The 16,937-nt window shown below is 57.2% G+C and overlaps 1 protein-coding gene across 2 annotated transcripts; it reads left to right on the top strand.

Annotated features, from left to right (window-relative positions):
* Positions 1 to 5,801: 5,801 nt before the first annotated feature.
* Positions 5,802 to 16,702, top strand: ARHGEF16 (Rho guanine nucleotide exchange factor 16). Of its 2 annotated transcripts, XM_069034920.1 has the most exons (16): positions 5,835 to 5,847; positions 6,406 to 6,840; positions 7,492 to 8,062; positions 8,666 to 8,717; positions 9,130 to 9,299; positions 9,759 to 9,815; positions 10,247 to 10,407; positions 10,879 to 11,031; positions 11,405 to 11,534; positions 12,285 to 12,359; positions 13,204 to 13,296; positions 13,683 to 13,837; positions 14,173 to 14,352; positions 14,722 to 14,795; positions 15,170 to 15,271; positions 15,693 to 16,702. In XM_069034920.1, the coding sequence occupies exons 3-16, from the start codon at positions 7,517 to 7,519 to the stop codon at positions 15,830 to 15,832; spliced, it is 2,088 nt and encodes a 695-aa protein (XP_068891021.1). In that variant the 5' UTR covers positions 5,835 to 5,847; positions 6,406 to 6,840; positions 7,492 to 7,516; the 3' UTR covers positions 15,833 to 16,702. The 2 variants fall into 2 exon arrangements, with proteins under 2 accessions (XP_068891020.1, XP_068891021.1); XM_069034919.1 differs by lacking the exon at positions 6,406 to 6,840 and having other exon boundaries at positions 5,802 to 5,847.
* Positions 16,703 to 16,937: the final 235 nt, after the last annotated feature.

Raw genomic sequence — 16,937 nt, 5'->3', positions numbered from 1 at the left:
ATCCCATCCCATCCCACCCCATCCCATCCCATCCCATCCCACTGATCCCATCCCACTGATCCCATCCCATCCCACCCCACCCCATCCCACCCCATCCCATCCCATCCCATCCCATCCCATCCCATCCCATCCCACCCCATCCCATCCCCACTCCAGTGGCTGCAGCACAGCCCTGCCCAGGCGCTTGGCCTTTAAATTATTCCCACAGGGGCCAACTGAAAATAATAAAAGGATTGTTTCTTTTCCTGATGGAATTTATTTTAATCTGTATATAACTTGTAATTTTGGGGCTAATTCCTTTCTTATTTTATTTCTTCCTTAACAGTATTTTTTTTTTTTTGCATTAGATACCGTTCTTGTGAAGAAATCATGTTAATATAAGTATGTAGTGAAGGACCAAAATCGTGGTGTCGGGGTTGGATGGTGGATAAGCAGGGAGCAGGAAGATTTTGTCCATGTGCCAAATGACCCCAGTCAGTGCTGCTGCCGATTCTCCAGACAATCATCCCTCAGCTTCCCTCTGCCTTGAACTTCCTGGGGCCCTGGAGGAAGGTTCCAGTGATTGGGAGCAGCACAGGAGGAGGAGGAGGAGGCCAGTGGAGATGCTCTGCCTCGATGGCCCTGCTCCAGGAGAACATGGAAACAGCCCTAACCATGGGGATAGATCCATCCTGTCCCATTCCAGCTGCAGCTCCCTGACTCCTGGCAGCTGCTCGGAGCAAACCACGTGTCTGAGCATCTCTCTGGTAGGGCTGTGGCACTGCCTGCCGTGCTGGAACAGGATCTGTGGGCAGCAGGGAGTGTTTGTGTGCCCTGAGCCATGGTTTGCTCATCCTTGGAGAAACCTTAGGGCAGGTCAGCACTGCACTCTGCAGCACAGGGAGGTGACAGAGCAGCTGAGGGAGCGGCACTGAGCTGGACACCAAAATGTGGGCCAGTATTAAGGAATGCAAGTGTTACTGTGGGGATTTTTTTGGGGTATTTATGGTCTCCCCACCCCTTTCTCAGCCCTGCTGCCAGTTGTGTCATTTCTCCAGAAGCAGTTGGTCAGGTCCTTGCTCTGACTGAGCTCACGCTGTTGCTGTTCCCCTCCCTGGGTTCATCCTGGCTCCCCATGGATCTCCTGAGGGCCCCTGGCCAGGGATAGGGAGGTATTATCCAGCCAGGGATTGAGGACATTAAAAATGTAGGGCTTAAAATCATGAAATGATTTTTTTTCCCCTTTCCATATTTCCTATTTCAGTTTCCTCCCCATTTTCTCTAGGTTATGTTGTAGAATCTCCTGACTCCTCTAATTTAGCACTGATTACAAGTTTTGTAATTTGATTTTTCCAGTTAAGATAAAGAAACAGGAAGCCTCACTGAACCTCTGTTAATCTCTACCTTTCACTGGATTGCACTTGAAACGTGCTGCAGCTCAGAGCAGGTGTGGAGGTTTTGTTTTGCTGCTTTAGCAGAGAATCTCGTCTTTCCAAGGCTGTTTCCCGAGAGGTTTGTGTCCAGGACGTTCTGCCATTGGAGCACTGCTGGCTTCCCAGTGCCAGGGAAGCTCTGGGAGCTTTGGTGAGACGTGGAGCTGTGGTGTCCAACCCCATGGACACGCTGTGCTCGGGATCCAGGGCAGGTGAGGGTGGCAGGGATGGGAAGTGGCTGCGGTGTGTCCGGTAGCCAGGGCACCGCTCCAGGTGTGGTTTAAACCCAGAGCTTTGTGTAGGATCTATTTATTTAAAGTATTTTCACAGCCACAACAGCACAGAGGAGAGAAAGGAGAAGCCCTGGGGATTTTTGGAGTGGTCAGGTGGGGCTGGGAGCTGCACAGGGCTGAAGTGTCGGTGCTCTGTGAAGGGCCCTCGCTTTGGCCAGAGCTGGATCTTCCTGCCTGAGTCAGTCAGGGAGGAGGGCGTGGGTCTGGTGTCTGTGCATTCCCTGCTTCCCAGCAGCTCAGAGCTCATGGCTGGTCCTGGTGTGATCGCCGTGGCTGGAGCAGGCAGCTGGGAGCTCTCCAGAGGGATGCGCTGAGGTTCTCCCGCAGGATGTGCTGAGGTGCCAGGTCCTACAGGACACGTTGAGGCACCCAGTTCTCCTGCTGGGGCGCTGGGTTCTTCCCTGGGACGTGCCCTTTGGTGCTCAGGCTGCTCTGGGTGGGTGCCTTTCCAAGGTGCCCCACACCGCCAGGTCCTGCCTGGCCGGGCGCCACGGGGACGTCGATGGGGACCCCAAACCCAAACGGGGCCGAGCAGCGAGCACCAGCCGGGTGTGCTCAGCTGTCCAGGGACAAACACCCTGCTGGGGTCCTGTCCTCCTTCAGACAGTGCAGAGGAAGCTTTGCCCCCTCCCCAATCAGCACTTAGCCGCTCGTGGGAGCAGCCCCTCGCCGCCGTGGCGCGGACGGAGCCTTTCGAAAGCACTTGCACAAAGAGGTGAACGAGTTCGACTCTAAGCATCAAAGCACTGGATCGTGAGCCCCCCGTGCCCCCCACCCAGGTCAATCTGCTGACTCTACACTCGGTTTTTACGTGCTGTACTCTGTTTGTGTGTGTGTGTGTGGCGGGGGCCGGGGGGCAGCGCTGAGGACCCTGCCCGTGGTCAGTGCTGGGCACCCTGCCCGTGGTCAGTGCTGGGCACCCTGCCCGTGGTGACAGGGCCATCCCCGAGGGCAGGAGTGGCGTGGCTCGGGTCAGTGCTGGAAACACGAGGGCAAAACCCTCTGCTCCTCGCCAGTGGTCAGTAGTGTTCTCACAAAGCCATGAAACTTCTCCGTAGTGTTGAGTGAAACTGTGACTAAAACATTCTTGAATGATTCCGAGGTTCCTTTTTTTCTCTTTCTTCTGTCGTTAATTCTTATTACCACTTTGGAAGAAGAAATTTCAAGAAAAGGAAAAAAAAAAAAAAAAAAAAAAAAAAGAACGAAGAAAAAAAAAAAAGGCAGCTTTGATTTTTCCAAATGTGCAATTCACATGTGAACAAAGTAATTCTGAAAGTAATTCTCAGTGTATTTTACATTCTCGTTGCTCTCTTCAAAGCAAGAGATGTTTTGCCCTGATGTCATTTCCAGCCTGCAGAAGATGTAATTTAAAACATATATATATTGTGCTTGCAAGAATCATAAATCTGTGCATCCTATGTCATTCCTTTTCCCATTGTTACAATACAGATATGATTTAGGTTGGATTTTTTTTTTTTCCTTTAGACCTGTATAGTGTTTTTTTAAATCAATTGTAAATGTCTGGTTTTCATATAATGTTTAAAAAACATTGAGAAAGAGGATGGTGCTTGTTCCATATCATTCTTGATTGTATATTGCTTCTGTTATGTTTATAAGTAAACTGTGCATGACTTGTGTTTAGCAGTCATTATTGTGTCCGTTTGTGAAATTTTTATTAAGAAGAAAAAAATTCCGTAGATGCACTTATTGTATATGTGATTAGATTTTGCGTCCGAGGCTCGAAGCCTCGAACTGCCAAGGAAGAAAGAAAAAAGTGTTGGCAGTTATTAATTAATATGGAATCGCTTTGTTGGGAGCATAATGAAATAAGAGATATGAAGTGTAGAAAATAATTAAAAAAAAAAAAAAGAAACAAAAAGGCAATTTTACAAATTTCATTTTGATGCTTGTGATAAAAGACAAATGTACTTGTGTAGAGAAATTCCTTTAAAATAATGAATAGAAAAAGCTGATTTTGAGGTTAATGCTGTAGAATAGGAATGTATACCAAATGTAATCTTTCCAATGCTACAATGAATTTATACATGAGATTGATATGCAATAAACCTGTGTGCTTTTATAAGCAGTGGTCCCGTGAGCTTCTTTTCATGGAATAACCATGGAGAACACCCCTGGGAATGGGACACTGGGTGTGTCACTGTCTGGCTTTGCTGCTCTGCGCTACCTCTGGGGTCTGCTCTTGTGTGTGCACGGTTGGTAATATTCAAAAGAGCTCCAAAAAGTTAAATTATGACCTCCCCACTTGCTGCTGAGGTCAGAATCATAAAATCCCAGAATGATTAAGGTTGGAAAAGCCGTCCCAGACCATCCAGTCCAAGCTGTGACCCATCCCCACCTTGTCACCCAGAACAGAGCACCGAGTGCCACCTCCAGCCCTTCCCTGGACACCTCCAGGGATGGGGACTCCACAGCTCCCTGGGCAGCCCCTGCCCAAGGCCTGAGCACCCTTTCCATTAAAAAATTCTTCCCCATGTCCAACCTGAACCTCCCCTGGCACAACTTGAGGCTGTTTCTTCTCATCCTGTTTCTTCTTGTCCTCCAGTCAGGGAGTTGTGCAGAGCCACAAGGTCCCCCCTGAGCCTCCTTTTCTCCAGACTGAGCCCCCCCAGCTCCCTCAGCTCCTTCTCACGGGACTTCTCCAGCTCCTTCCCCAGCTCTGTGCCCTTCTCTGGAAATGTTTCAGCCCCTCAGCGCCTCTTTTGTTGTGAGGAGCCCAGAGCTGGACACAGCACTCGAGGCCTCCCCAGTGCAAAGCAGGTGCAGGCAGTGCTGCTGTGCCACATCCCACTGAAGGGGTGGGATGCTTGCACAGGGAAGAGTGAGAGTATTCCAGGGTGGGAGAATGTGTTGGGATGGGGTTCATCAGTGAGCTGATGGAAAATGTCGAGCATATTTCCTTTCAGAAGCAGAGCACAAAGTGAGTGAACTACCCAGTGATAGCGGTCAGATGGTTCAGCCCCAGGGGACCCTGGGAGCAGAAATTACTTGAAAGCCGGGTCTTTGAGCTAAAAACCCCATTACACAACTGATGAATGGCCTCGCTTCAAAAAGTCATTCATGGTGATCAAATGATGGTGTCCCACGTACGGGATAATGGCCCTTCCTCGGAGATCGGGAGGGTTTCAGTCGGAGCTGAACCCTTGAGTAGGAGCCCTCCTCTCGCTGGAGCCTTTCTCCTTATTAGCCCCGGAGGGAAAGGATAAAAAAATCTATGGGATAAGAAAGCTGTGATAATGGGGCGATTGTCAGGCAGGCCCCGGAGTGGAGAGAACAGCGGCATTTAAAAGAATATTGCTGACAAGTGGACTTTGTCATGCACAAAGTGCTTGAGATTCACCACAAACAAGTGAGAAAATGGCCCCATTTGGGGGATGGGGAGGAGCAGAACAGGGGGGCAAAAGAGAAGGTCAAGGAAAAGTCTGTTCCCAGTAAAGACACAGAGCACTGTTGAGCCTTACTGGGCAGCTGGGTTACTGGGCAGCTGTCAGCAGCCTGACCCCCCAGATCCTCTTTCCCAGTAGCTGCAGCACCCAAAAGCAGCCGAAGCGGATATTTTGTGCATCCAGAGGGACCGCCTGAGGTTACCTTTGAGCACTGAAGAGCCCCCGGAGTAAGGGGCAGTCCCTGGGCTGCTGAAATACCGCGTGTGCGTCGGCCAGACCCCGAGGACAGCCGGGACACACCCGTTTGTCACCCGTTAACGTGACAGCAGAACGACACCGAATAATCCCCTCGCCTTCCGTGACCTCGGAGAGGCGGCTCGAGGGGACGGGGAATGCCGAGAGCCCAGGGGCCGGCAGCGCCGCTCCGCGCAAACACCTGCTTAAGACTCATCGAGAAGCAGCAAAACACTGTTCCTAGTGACGATTAATTAATTTTTCACTCCTGGGAAGCCGGGGCGCGGCAGGGAGCAGAGCGCTCCTCGGACCCGGGACCGGCGGGACACCGCTGCGGCTCCGGGCTCCGAGCTCCGAGCGGCACCTCCACCCCGGCACGGCCTCCGAGGCCGGCCCGGCACCTCCCCCGGTGCCTCCCCGGTCCCTCCCAGCCCATGCCGGTCCCTCCCATCCCTTCCCCGTCCCGCCCCGCCGCCGCCGCCGCTCTGGCTCCGAGGGGCGCGGGTAGGTGCGGGCGCGGCGGGGTCGGGGCTGGGGCGCTGCGGAGGGACCGGGGACCCCGGGGAGGGACCGGCACCGGCACCGGGGCTCCCGGGCAGCCGTGCGGGCGGCGGCCCCGAGCGAGCGGCTGCCGAGCCCCTTCCGGGGAGGGCACGGCGGGGACCGGCTGTCCCGTCCCTCCCGAGCCGCAGCCGGGGCTCGTCCTCCCGCGGCTCTGTCCCCGCTGTCCCCGAGGGTCTCGGTAGCCAGCGATGCGGAGAGGGGTTGGGTCCATCCTAGGGGGGGTTGGGTATCCTACCGTGCCCCTTTAGAGCCCAGCCCTGGGCACGCAGGGATGGAAGCACCGAGTGACGGTGCCTGTGCCCGTGTGCCACCGTGGGCAGTGATACGGGGGGTCGATGCCCTGTGCTGCCACCGAGCCTCCCTTCACCCCGGCACCGATGCTGCAGCCCCCAGAGCCTCTGCATTGAGGCCTGCTTATTGCTACAAGAGCTTAGGATAAGCTTCATCCTCAGCCAGGATGGGGTTAAGAGAAGAATGTGGCGCTTTCCTCGTCCGCAGGACACTTGGCAGCCCTCTGGACACAGAGCATGTGTCCCACATCCAAGGACGGTGGAATGAGCAGCATCTCTGTCAAATGAGCTGTTGTTGATGGGTCTGTGTTGTGCTCCTGCCAGTCATTCATGCAGGGAAAAGCACGGTCCAGCCTTGGTTTGCTTCCTGGTCTTTGAAAAGGAACAGCTTGGAGATGGCACTGGCGCACAATGGGATCTCAGTTGAGGACAGCTAAACCATAATTTCTCCCAAAGTTATGTAATAAGCAGAGGGCGTAAAGAGCTCTGTGTGTTCTGTGGGGGCAGAGTTCCATAGGTGCACGGTTCTGTGGGTGGCACAGGAGGGGATGAGTGACCTTAACCCCGGCTGAGGAGCCCCAGGGACTGGGGCAGGTGTTTTTGTGGGCAGTGTGGAGCGGCGCCTCGGCGTGATTTGGGGCAGGTACGAGCTTGGAGGAGCACAGGCTTCACAGCCAGGCGCCGCCGCCGGGGATTCCACAGCCCGGGGGAGGTGGCATTCAGGAGGGTGCAGACTGGCTGTGGTGGCTGGCAGCACCCCAAAGGGGAATAAGAGGACACGGAGGTGTGGCAGGAGCAGGGCTCGGTGAGGCTCCAGGCCTGCCTGGCTCAGGCCTGAGCCTGTCCAGTGCCTGCGGCACGGCCTGGCCGCTCCTGGTGCCCGGCCGCTCCCGGTGCCCGGCCGCTCCCGGTGCCTGGCTCCTCCCGGTGCCCGGCCGCTCCCGGTACCTGGCTCCTCCCGGTGCCCGGCCACTCCCGGTGCCTGGCTCCTCCCGGTGCCCGGCCGCTCCTGGTGCCCGGCCGCTCCCGGTGCCTGGCTCCTCCCGGTGCCCGGCCGCTCCCGGTGCCTGGCCACGTCCTGGAGCCCCCAGGCTGGCCGTGGCACACGGGTGGCCCCGCGAGGCGCGCGGGCGGTGACAGCATCCCGAGTGTGTCAGTACAGGCCCTGCCTGCAGAGCACCCTGGAAGGCGGAGGTCGAGTCCTGCGCTGTCCCAAGGTTCCCGTGGCTCAGTGTAAATTCCTGGAGCCTTACTGGTCTGTCTGTCTGTCTGTCTGTCTGTCTGTCCTCCTCAGCTTGCTGCTTCTCTGGGCCTCCACCATGTCTCGGAGCCCCTCTGGTACCTCTGTGGATGACAAGACCTTGCTCCTGGAGTACCGATGCCATCCGGTGCGGCCAGAGCCCCCCAGCCCGACCTGTCCCCCCGAGAAGCGCAGCTCCACCACGGCTCCCAGTGCCACCCCGCTGTCACCCCTGGCCTCCCCCACCTCAGCCGAGCCCCGGCGCATCATCCTCAGCACGGACAGCCCGGCCGCGCTGAAGGTGGGCACCCAGCAGCTCATCCCCAAGAGCTTGGCCGTTTCCTCCAAGCCCAAGAACAGCCCCTCCCGGCACCAGAGCTTCGGGGCGAGCCGGGAACCCCTGAGCCCCGACCCAAAGAGGGCATCTGTCCCCATCCTGGCCCTGGAGGCGGAGGATGAGGATGATGGCGGAGGGACCCTCAAGCGCAACCTGAGGAACATGTCCTACCGCGCGGCCATGAAGGGCCTGGGCACCGAGCTGGAGCCACCAAAGGCCACTCCCTCACTGAAGCCCGTGTCCGAGGATGGCAGCGTCCTGCCCGACCGCAGCCCCGGCAGGAGCAAGGTGGGTTTGGCACCCGCTGTCACCCCTGTCAGGCAGGGATGGGGTCCTGCTTTCCTGGTGGTGACAGAGGAGCTGCAGGGCCCACAGCTCTGGCCAGTTTTGGAGCTGAGTTTGCTGAGCCTGGTGTCGTGACTGGTGCCTGGGAAGCTCCGTGTCACCAGCAGATGCTGCAGGTCCCTGGAGAGCCTGGGAATAGCTGACATGGTTTTTGTGGGGAGTGGAGCTGGCTGCTCCGGGGCCGCTTGGCAGGCGGCTGCGGGATGTTTGCAGGGTGGGGCTGGCCGGGAGAGCGGCTCCAGGCGTACACAAACATGGGTGAAGCACGTCTGGGGAAAGGGAGACTCCAGAGCAGGCAAAGTCCAGGTGCAAGGGAGATTTGACAGCAGCAGTGTAGGTACGGAATGGTTCGGATCGTGACCCTGATTGCGGGAGGTGAGGGCTGAGTCACCTGGGTAAGGCAAACAGAGCTCAGACAAGAGCTAGGCTGAAAGAACAGGGCGGTGTGGGCTGACTGGCACAGGTAACTCCCGCTTTTCCTGAAGGAGTTTTCCCAGGGCCTCACAAGTGTGGTAAGCACAGCAGGCTCTCCTCTTGCCCTCGCAGAGAACCCTCGGGCGGAAGCGGGTGCAGAAGCGCGGCGGCTCGTTCAAGGACCGTGAGTGCTCCCGTCCCTGTTCCTTCTGCCTCAGCCAAGCAAATCCCTACAAGGCTTCCCTTCCCACTGTGCTGCTCCCTGTCCACGGCCCGGGGCCATGGCCTTTGTCTCTGTTTCCCCGAAGCAAGAGGAGCAATGCTGCCCTGCTTTCCCATTCCTGGGGCAGATAACTCTCCAATTGCTGCCGTGATGGCATCTGGATGGCTCCCAGGGAAAATGGGAGAGCTGTTGGGAGCAGGAGCCACTGTGTAATCACTGCAGTGCAAAGTCCAACCTCATCAGGGAGTTTCTGGGCCGGGCTCAGTGGCGCTGGTGGCTCGTGGCCAACAGGGCAAGGCAGCCGTGGTGGGAAGGGAAGCCGTGGGCCTGGGCTGGGAGGGGCTGTGCTGACCTTGTGTCTTCTCCTCCACAGAGCCCCGGCTGTATCAGGAGATCCGTGAGAGAGGTCTGAACTCTGTCAGCCATGAGTCAGACGAGGACTTGCTGGAGGAACCCGTGCCAGAGGAGCCGTCCCCTCTGGGCGCCGCTATCGTGGTGCAGAGCTACCGCCCGGCGCAGGTGACCTGGAGCCAGCTCCCAGAGGTAGGGGCAGTCCAGAGAGTCTGAGAGCTCTGAGAGGATCATTCCACAGCGTTAGTCCTTGCACTGGGATGTTCTGGGCTGTCCAGCCCTGGCTGGGACACACAGGGTCTGCCCAGGGCCGTTGGTGCAGGTGGTGCTGCTGTGGTTGGGCTTCACCCACAGCTGAGGGGAAGGCGGGTGCTCCTTCCTGGGCTTTCCCTGCGGACTGTGGGGATGGTCATCTTCATCCAGGGAGTGGCAGCAGCCAGCTACGGGGGGCTGGGTGGCCGGGTGATGCCACGGTGGGTGATGCAGGAGTGCGGGATGATGGGCAGCGGTGGTGGTGGGTGGTGATGGGTGATGGTGGGTGGTGGTGTGGGATGGTGTGGGATGGGTGATGGGGCGGCTGACACAGCCCCAGGCCGCACTAGAGGGCGTGCAAGGACCATCGTTCCTGCTCATCCCGGCCTCTCTCTGCAGGTTCTGGAGTCGGGCATCCTGCAGAGGATCTCCCCCGAGGAGCGCAAGCGGCAGGAGGTGAGAGCAGCCTGGGGCATGCCCGGGAGCGCAGCAGAGGCACCAAAGGCCGTAGGACACACGTGGCTCTGTCAGGTGGAGCTGGGCTCGGCTCAGTTCGTGGTGCTGCTGCTTCCAGCTGCTCCAGGACTGGGCAGTGCTGGGAGGGCTCACCTGCACAAATTGGTGGGGAAACAGGCAGCTCCGTTGGATGCTGTTGGGAAGGGAAAACATCTTCATGCTGTGGCTTTTCAGCGACTGGGTGTCCTAAAACACACTGGGGTTATTGATGTTGGCCAGGCCATGCATGAGGTGACAGAGAGAACCGACATGGAGCCAAGTCATTTCCAGTGGCTTCATGCCAAAAGAGTATAAACAAGATTTAGCAATTAATTCCTGGCTTTGTGCGGCCGGTTTGTGCTGTTGCATCTTCCCTGCCCTGCTTTCCCCAGGCAATGTTTGAGATCATCACTTCCGAGTACTCCTACATGCACAGCCTGAGCATCCTGGTGGGCCACTTCATGAGGTCAGAGGAGCTGAAGGAGACCATGACTCAGACAGAGCACCACCACCTCTTCTCCAACATCGGTGACATCCTGACAGTCAGCACGAGGCAAGTGGGGCTGGGGGCTGGCACCAGGCAGGCCTGGGAGGGGACTCCGAGCTGTTTGTTTGTAGTGCAAAACCAACCATCCCTTGGATTGTTGAAGGTACTCCCTGGGAGGTGGGGAGCAAAGGCCTTGAGAGATGGTGCTGGGCAAGCTGTGTCCGTGTGGGAAAGCAGCAGGAGGAGGATGCAGCAGCCCTGGGAATGGCTGCGGGGGCGTTCAGGGCTTGTGGCTTCCCCATGGGATAGAAACTAAACCTCATGGAGGGCTGAGGTGGAGGAGGGATCCCGTGCAGGAATGGTGGAAGCCTGTGCCTCTGGGGAAGGTGGGGGTGTCCCCACTGCTGGAGCTGCCCTGCCAGAAGGGATCCAGGCCCCATCTCCTCTGGGAAAACTGGGGAGAAGCTGCAGTGGGAACATTCAGTTTGTCCAGCTCTGGTGAGTCATGTGGTGAGGTCATTTAAATTCTCTCCTCAGCTTCTTTGAAGAGCTGGAGAAGCGACACCAGGAGCACCTCCTGATCCCTGACATCAGTGACATCGTGGAAGAACACGCCTCAAAACACTTCAACCCCTACATCAGCTACTGCTCCAATGAAGTCTATCAGCAGAGGACACTGGATAAGCTGCTGTGAGTACAGGGCTTGGGCTGACCAGGAATTGCCTCCGAGGAGCTCTGGGCTCCAGGGATCGCAGGGGTCAATAACATGTAGGAACACGGATGGGCCCTGTTCATCTCCAGGCCCAGTTTGAGTCTGTTGTTGGTACATCTGTGGCTTTATCCACCTTTTGGTGGGCTCACCATCTGTCTCTGGGTGCTTTTCCACCACCTGCTGTGGGATCAGTCCCATTTCTGCCCAGCTGGGGACTCTGAGCCCAGCAGAGTGACAATGAGCACCTGAGGCAGTGCCATCACTGCCCTGCATTTCCCGTGTGTGGAGAGCTGCTGGAAAATCCTGACAACTGAAGAGCAGAGTTAATGGAGATTTCTTGTCCTGTTCCAGAACCACAAACCCCTTATTTAAAGAGACCCTGAAACAAATTGAAAGGAAACCAGAGTGTGGAGGCCTGCCAATGATCTCGTTTCTCATTCTGCCCATGCAGAGGGTAACACGGCTTCCCCTGCTCTTAGATGTAAGTAGTCACACGGTGGCATTGCTTGGCACCTCTGGAGAGGTGACTCTGCTATTCCCTTTGGTTTGCTGAGCCCGGGACAGCCTCTGCTTGGACTTCCAGCCCTCTGAGAGCTGGGGCCTGAATGCTGAGCACTTATTCAGGAGAAGCATTTGGATAACTTTCAGGCACATGGTGGGATTCTTGGGGTGTCCTGTGCAGGGCCAGCAGTTGGACTTGATGATCCTAATGGGTCCCTTCCAACTCAGCATATTTTGTGGTTCTGTGATTTGTATCCAGAGCAGTCTGCTTCTCTGCAGGGTGTCAGGTGTGCAGCTTAAAGCTCTGTGAAGAACACTTCATGCCTTGGTGACACCCATTTGGGAGACCTGAGGTTCTTCTGTGCCATATCTGGGTCCCCTGGTGGGGTGGCATAGGTGTCCTGAGTGATGAGTGGTCAGGCAGCCCAGCAATGGAAAGGAGGTCTTGCATTCTTCGTGGAAATCTGCTCTACATGGCAAAGCTGCTGGATGTGGGATTTCCAGTAACTGCTCCCAGTCTGTGGTGGTTTGCAGGGGTGAGGGCCAGGGGGTGGCCAGGACGTATCAGACATGAAGCACCCAGATTCACAGCTCCCAGCACTGTTAAACCTTCCTTTGACCCCCGGGAACGGCTCAATCAACGTGTGGCGTCCTGAAATCCCCAGGAAGCAGCTGCTGCTCCCTCCCCTGTGGTGCAGGATCACTAAAGCTTCTTATCTTGGAATTCCAGACCGTCCAGCAAAAAACAAACGCACACTCTGCAGCGTATGGAGCTGCCACCCGTGCTGTGAAGGCCATCAGCAAGGTGAGGCCCAGCTGCCAGCCCTCCACCTCTCCTCCTGCCAGCTCAGCCTTCTGCAGCACTGATCCAACACTGCCATTCCGGCCTCTCATTTCCCTCCCAGCGTCGGCTCACTTGAGGCTCCTCTGCTCCAGACAGCTGCTGGATGAGCACTTCTTTTCCCTTCTCACCTTTGTCACCTGATCTTGGTTTGTTCCTTTTTCTTGTCCTCTTTTCTTCTTTCCTCTTTGGCCCATCTTTGTCCTTCCTGGGACAACTCTCGCCGTATTTTTTGGGGATTCAGGCAAAGGGCAGTGAATGAAGCAGAGAGGGAAGTGTGGAGCGCAGGAGTCATGAGCTGTGCACTGTCCATGCTCCTGGCTGTCCTCTCGCTGTGTTTTCCCATCCACTGGTCAGTCACAGGGGCCAAAGGGCCACAGAGACTGCGGCCACCACCGTGCCAGTGATGACTCTTCCTTTCATCCCCCTGGAGAGCTGCTCTTGGCAGCACATTCCTGGTGCTCCCAGTCAGTCCCACTCTCACATCCAAGCAGAGTCCTCCCCTCTGTGTGGTTGTCCATCCTCCTGCCTGGAGCTCTTCTCAGATGATTAATTCTTCCTCTTCCTGCTGCTCCTTGGTTTTGGTGCAGGTTCACTTGAGTGTCCAGGCAGAGCCCATGTGCCATCTCTCTCCAGGAGAGCATCCCACTTCCTTTTCCCAAACCTGGCCTGAAGCCTGTGCCAGGATTTGTCTCTCTCCTGCTCAGGGAAGCAGGACAGTCCCTAATGCTGGGGGTGGTGTGGGAGGTGGAGGGGGCTCAGTGTCCAACCCTTCTCCATTTCCCTTGGGACCTTTTTCTCTTCCCAGCTGGTCAAGAGCTGCAATGAGGGAGCTCGGGCTATGGAGAGGACGGAGCAGATGTACACCTTGCAGAAACAGCTGGAATTTGGGAAGAAAAAGGTGAGGTCTTGTGGAAGTGGTGGTGGGAAATCTTCTGGGGCCTGTCCAGATAGGCCAGGCCTATACTGGGAACCCTTCTGGGAAGCCTGGACTGGGCTGTTGGATGCACAGTTTCTAAAGGGTGTGGTAAAGCCCCATGACACTGTCACCCACTATTGGGGTCCAGGGGCTGTTGGGGTCCAGGGGCTGCACCTCTGGGTGTGCAGGAGTGGGGTGCACGGCTGCTCCACCTTCCGCCTGCCTCCTGGAAAATCCTTTGGAATAGACACTTAAACCCATGTGGTATGTCCGTCCCAGCTGACCCCAGGGCAGGTTCAGTTCTTGCCTTGGTTCAGTGCTGCTGGTGAGGAGGGCAGTAACTCAGCCTGTTCCTGGCGCTGTTCCAGCCTTTCCCGCTGATCTCGGTGTCCCGGTGGCTGCTGAAGCGGGGGGAGCTGCACCTGCTGCTCTCGGAGGAGGCCGGGATCTTCCGCCGCGGCGCCGGCCGCCTCTGCCACCTCTTCCTGTTCAACGACGTCCTCATCATCACCAAGAAGAAGAGGTGAGGCTGTGGGGAGGGCCCTGCCTTTCCCTGGAGGACAGCCAAGGGGTTAAACCCAGTTTCCCAAGCGGCACATAACTGAGAAATCCGTGAGATTTCCCTGGTTTGACTTTTTTGAGGTGTTCCTTGTCAGCCGGAAGAGAAGCGCCCAGTCCCACCAGTGGCTTTGCCTCGGTGGGCGGGTGGGTGGCCAGCAAGTCCCCAGAGCCATGTCCCACCCTGACCATCAGCTCCAGGCTGCTCTGGCAGTGCCTGCTGAGCCTCCTGTGCTGGGCTGGGAGCTGGGAAGTGGCCCAGACCCCAGAGCTGAGGCGCTGATCCCGTCTGTGCCGCAGCGAGGAGAGTTACACGGTCATGAACTACGCCACGCTGGACCAGGTCACTGTGGAGAAGGTGGAGAGCATGGACCCACCCTCCCCTCCTCCTGGCAAGGCTGGCGGGCACCTGCTGCGGGTGGTGCTGGAGAAGGACAGCGAGGGCCGGCGGGAAGAGGTGCTGCTGTCGGCGGAGACGCTGTGAGTGGCACGCTGGGATTTTGCTCTGGCTCCTGGCATGAACTGGTGTCCTAGGAATTCTCTGAGGCTTCTGCAAAGCTCCCTTTACCCCCATGCTCCTTCTCCCAGAAACGGGGATGTGCACAGGCTTCTCCCAGGCTCTGTTCCTTCCTGTCTCTTAGATTTCCCATATAATTCCCGTATCAGCTTCTCCTGTCCAAATGAAGCAGAGCAGCTGGGCTGTGTGTGCCACTTGGGAAAAGCGTCCTTACACTGAATACTCTGATCAAAGGACTCCCTTGGAAAGCATTCATCCTGCTGGGAATGTCCAGCTACTGCTGGCCACAGGGATGCTGTCCCTAAGGCTTTCTTTGTGTTTCCCTCTGGCAGGAGTGACCGGGCCCGGTGGATCGCGGCGCTGATGCACAGGGAAAAGGAGAAGCCTGACACCACTCCCAAAGGAGGTACCGTGTGCCAGAGGGCAGCCTGGCTCTGCTGGCATTCCCTGTTACACCAGAGCCTTTGCAGGCCCAGGTTTCTACCCAGTTCTCCTCCACTCCTGCCAGTGGAGAGGAAAACCCCACGCCTCGCTCCTTAGGAGTTGTCTCCTGTTATCAGTCACAATTAACCTTAAATACATTTCCTGGGAGGCACAGTGGAATTCCAGGAATGCCTTCAGCTGTTGTTAGAGGAGGTTTGGCAAGCTTGGAGGGATAAGGGGCAGGGATAGGAGGGAATGGAGCACGCTGTGCTGTGGAGTGCTGGGTGGGCAGCCAGGGGTCATGGCTGAGCAGGGGGCTGTGCCTGCTCACTGTCCCTGCTGTCCCCTGTCCTGCAGACCTGAGCCAGGTGGAGATCATCCGCGCCTACCTGGCCAAGGAGGCTGACGAGCTGTCCCTGCAGCAGGCGGACGTTGTCCTGGTGCTGGGGGGAGAGGACGGTGAGTGCCGGCGAGGGCAGGGGCAGGCTGTGACCTCAGCAGAGCCAGGGTGGGAGAATCGTCAGTGATCACCAGGAACTGGGATTTCAGCAATTGCAGAAGCTTCCAGGAAGCCCTGGCTGCTGGTGAGGCCCATGGTGCTGGCTGGTGCTGTGTCCCAGCAGAGGCTGAGGGAGGTGGCACTGCCATGGGCAGCTGTTGTGTTCCTTAGGGGTGACTCCTGTGTGCAAGGCTGTGGCTGGCACCAGCAGTAGAGGCCTCAGGAGGGGGGGAAACACACCCCAGAACAGGCAGTAAATCAGAAACCTCCTCCCCTGCCATCCCTGGACGCCTCTAGCCAGCACCTCCAAGGGCAGGGAATGCTGCATCCCCAGGATCCATGGCCCTTCCTGGCCCTGTCACCCGCTCTGTTCTCTCCTAGGCTGGTGCTGGGGGGAGCGGCTGCGGGACGGGGAGCGGGGCTGGTTCCCCCAGGCCTGTGCCCGGCCCATCACGAGCCGCGTGGCCGCGGAGGGCAACGTGCGGCGCATGGAGCGGCTGCGCATCGAGACCGACGTGTAGGGACAGCCCAGAGGCACCCCTCGGCCTCAGGGACCTGCCTCAGGGAGCTCCAGACCTCTGCAGACTGAGCCCACGGGGAGGAGGCAGCAGCAGAGCCATTCCTGAACTGTGCTTGCTGCAGATCTCACCGGCCAGGACGGGTCTGTGTGACAGCTGTGACGCAGCAGCTCCTGCACGTGGGAGCTGGCACCAGGCACTCCTGGCAGTGCTGGCACTGGTGACCTGGAACAGGCTCCAGGAGCAGCCCAGGCCTTGGCTCAGTTGGAAAGGCCGAGGCTGTTGCGGGCTCCGGGGTGCCCACGCCGCCGTCTCCGTCCCTGCTGGCCCCAGGGCCAGCACCTACTGCACACCTGGTGTGGGGAGAGCACCCCCCAGTCAGGGATTGTTAGGAACTGAAATCCATGTGCTTGGCTTAGGCCTCGACCCAGTTTTACCATTTGTTTCTCTTTTTTCTGTCTCTTCCCCCCACAATAATTCTTGGGCCCTTTGTCCCAGGACCTGCCCAGGTGAGGTGATGCCAGACACATTTCTGTCACTGGATGAAATACTTGATGTCAGAGTTGTTCCCATGGAGTCAGCTCTGGGGCCGGGCATGGATGCTCCAGGCAGAGGGGGAAGCAGGGGCAAGATGAGGAGCGGTGCTGCAGCTCCCACCTGCCTTTCCCTCCTCCCAAACTGGGGAGGGGGCTCTGCCCGGGGCTCAGCCCATCACACCCCGTGCAGGGGACATGGCAGCTACAATTTTGGGGTGAGCCAACCCCACACACTGCCAGCTTCACATTCACAGGGGCAGCACTGGTGGAAGGTCTGTTCTGATCAAACTGTTAAACTGTAAATTAAAGTAGCAATAAATTCTTGGATACCAATGAACCACCTCTGTTAGCCGTGACAGTGTCCCTGAGCATGACAGCTCCAAGGAGCCAGGTTCTCCCAGCTATGAGCCTTAAAAAGAAGTTCCATCCTGCTGGTGGTATTGCTGTGGCCTCTGTGTGTTCTCACACAAAATGTGTATCTCATGAAACACCCTCCAGAGCCCCTGAGTGCCAGCCTGCTGTCACCTGGAGCAGCTGGCAGCTGTATTTGACTGAGACAAGGTAAGTAGAAA

Source organism: Aphelocoma coerulescens, chromosome 21 (assembly GCF_041296385.1).
Source record: "Aphelocoma coerulescens isolate FSJ_1873_10779 chromosome 21, UR_Acoe_1.0, whole genome shotgun sequence".
NCBI classification, from domain to species: Eukaryota; Metazoa; Chordata; class Aves; order Passeriformes; family Corvidae; genus Aphelocoma; species Aphelocoma coerulescens.
The sequence above is the reverse complement of the archived record's forward strand: the minus strand, read 5'-3'. Positions and strand labels throughout refer to the sequence as shown.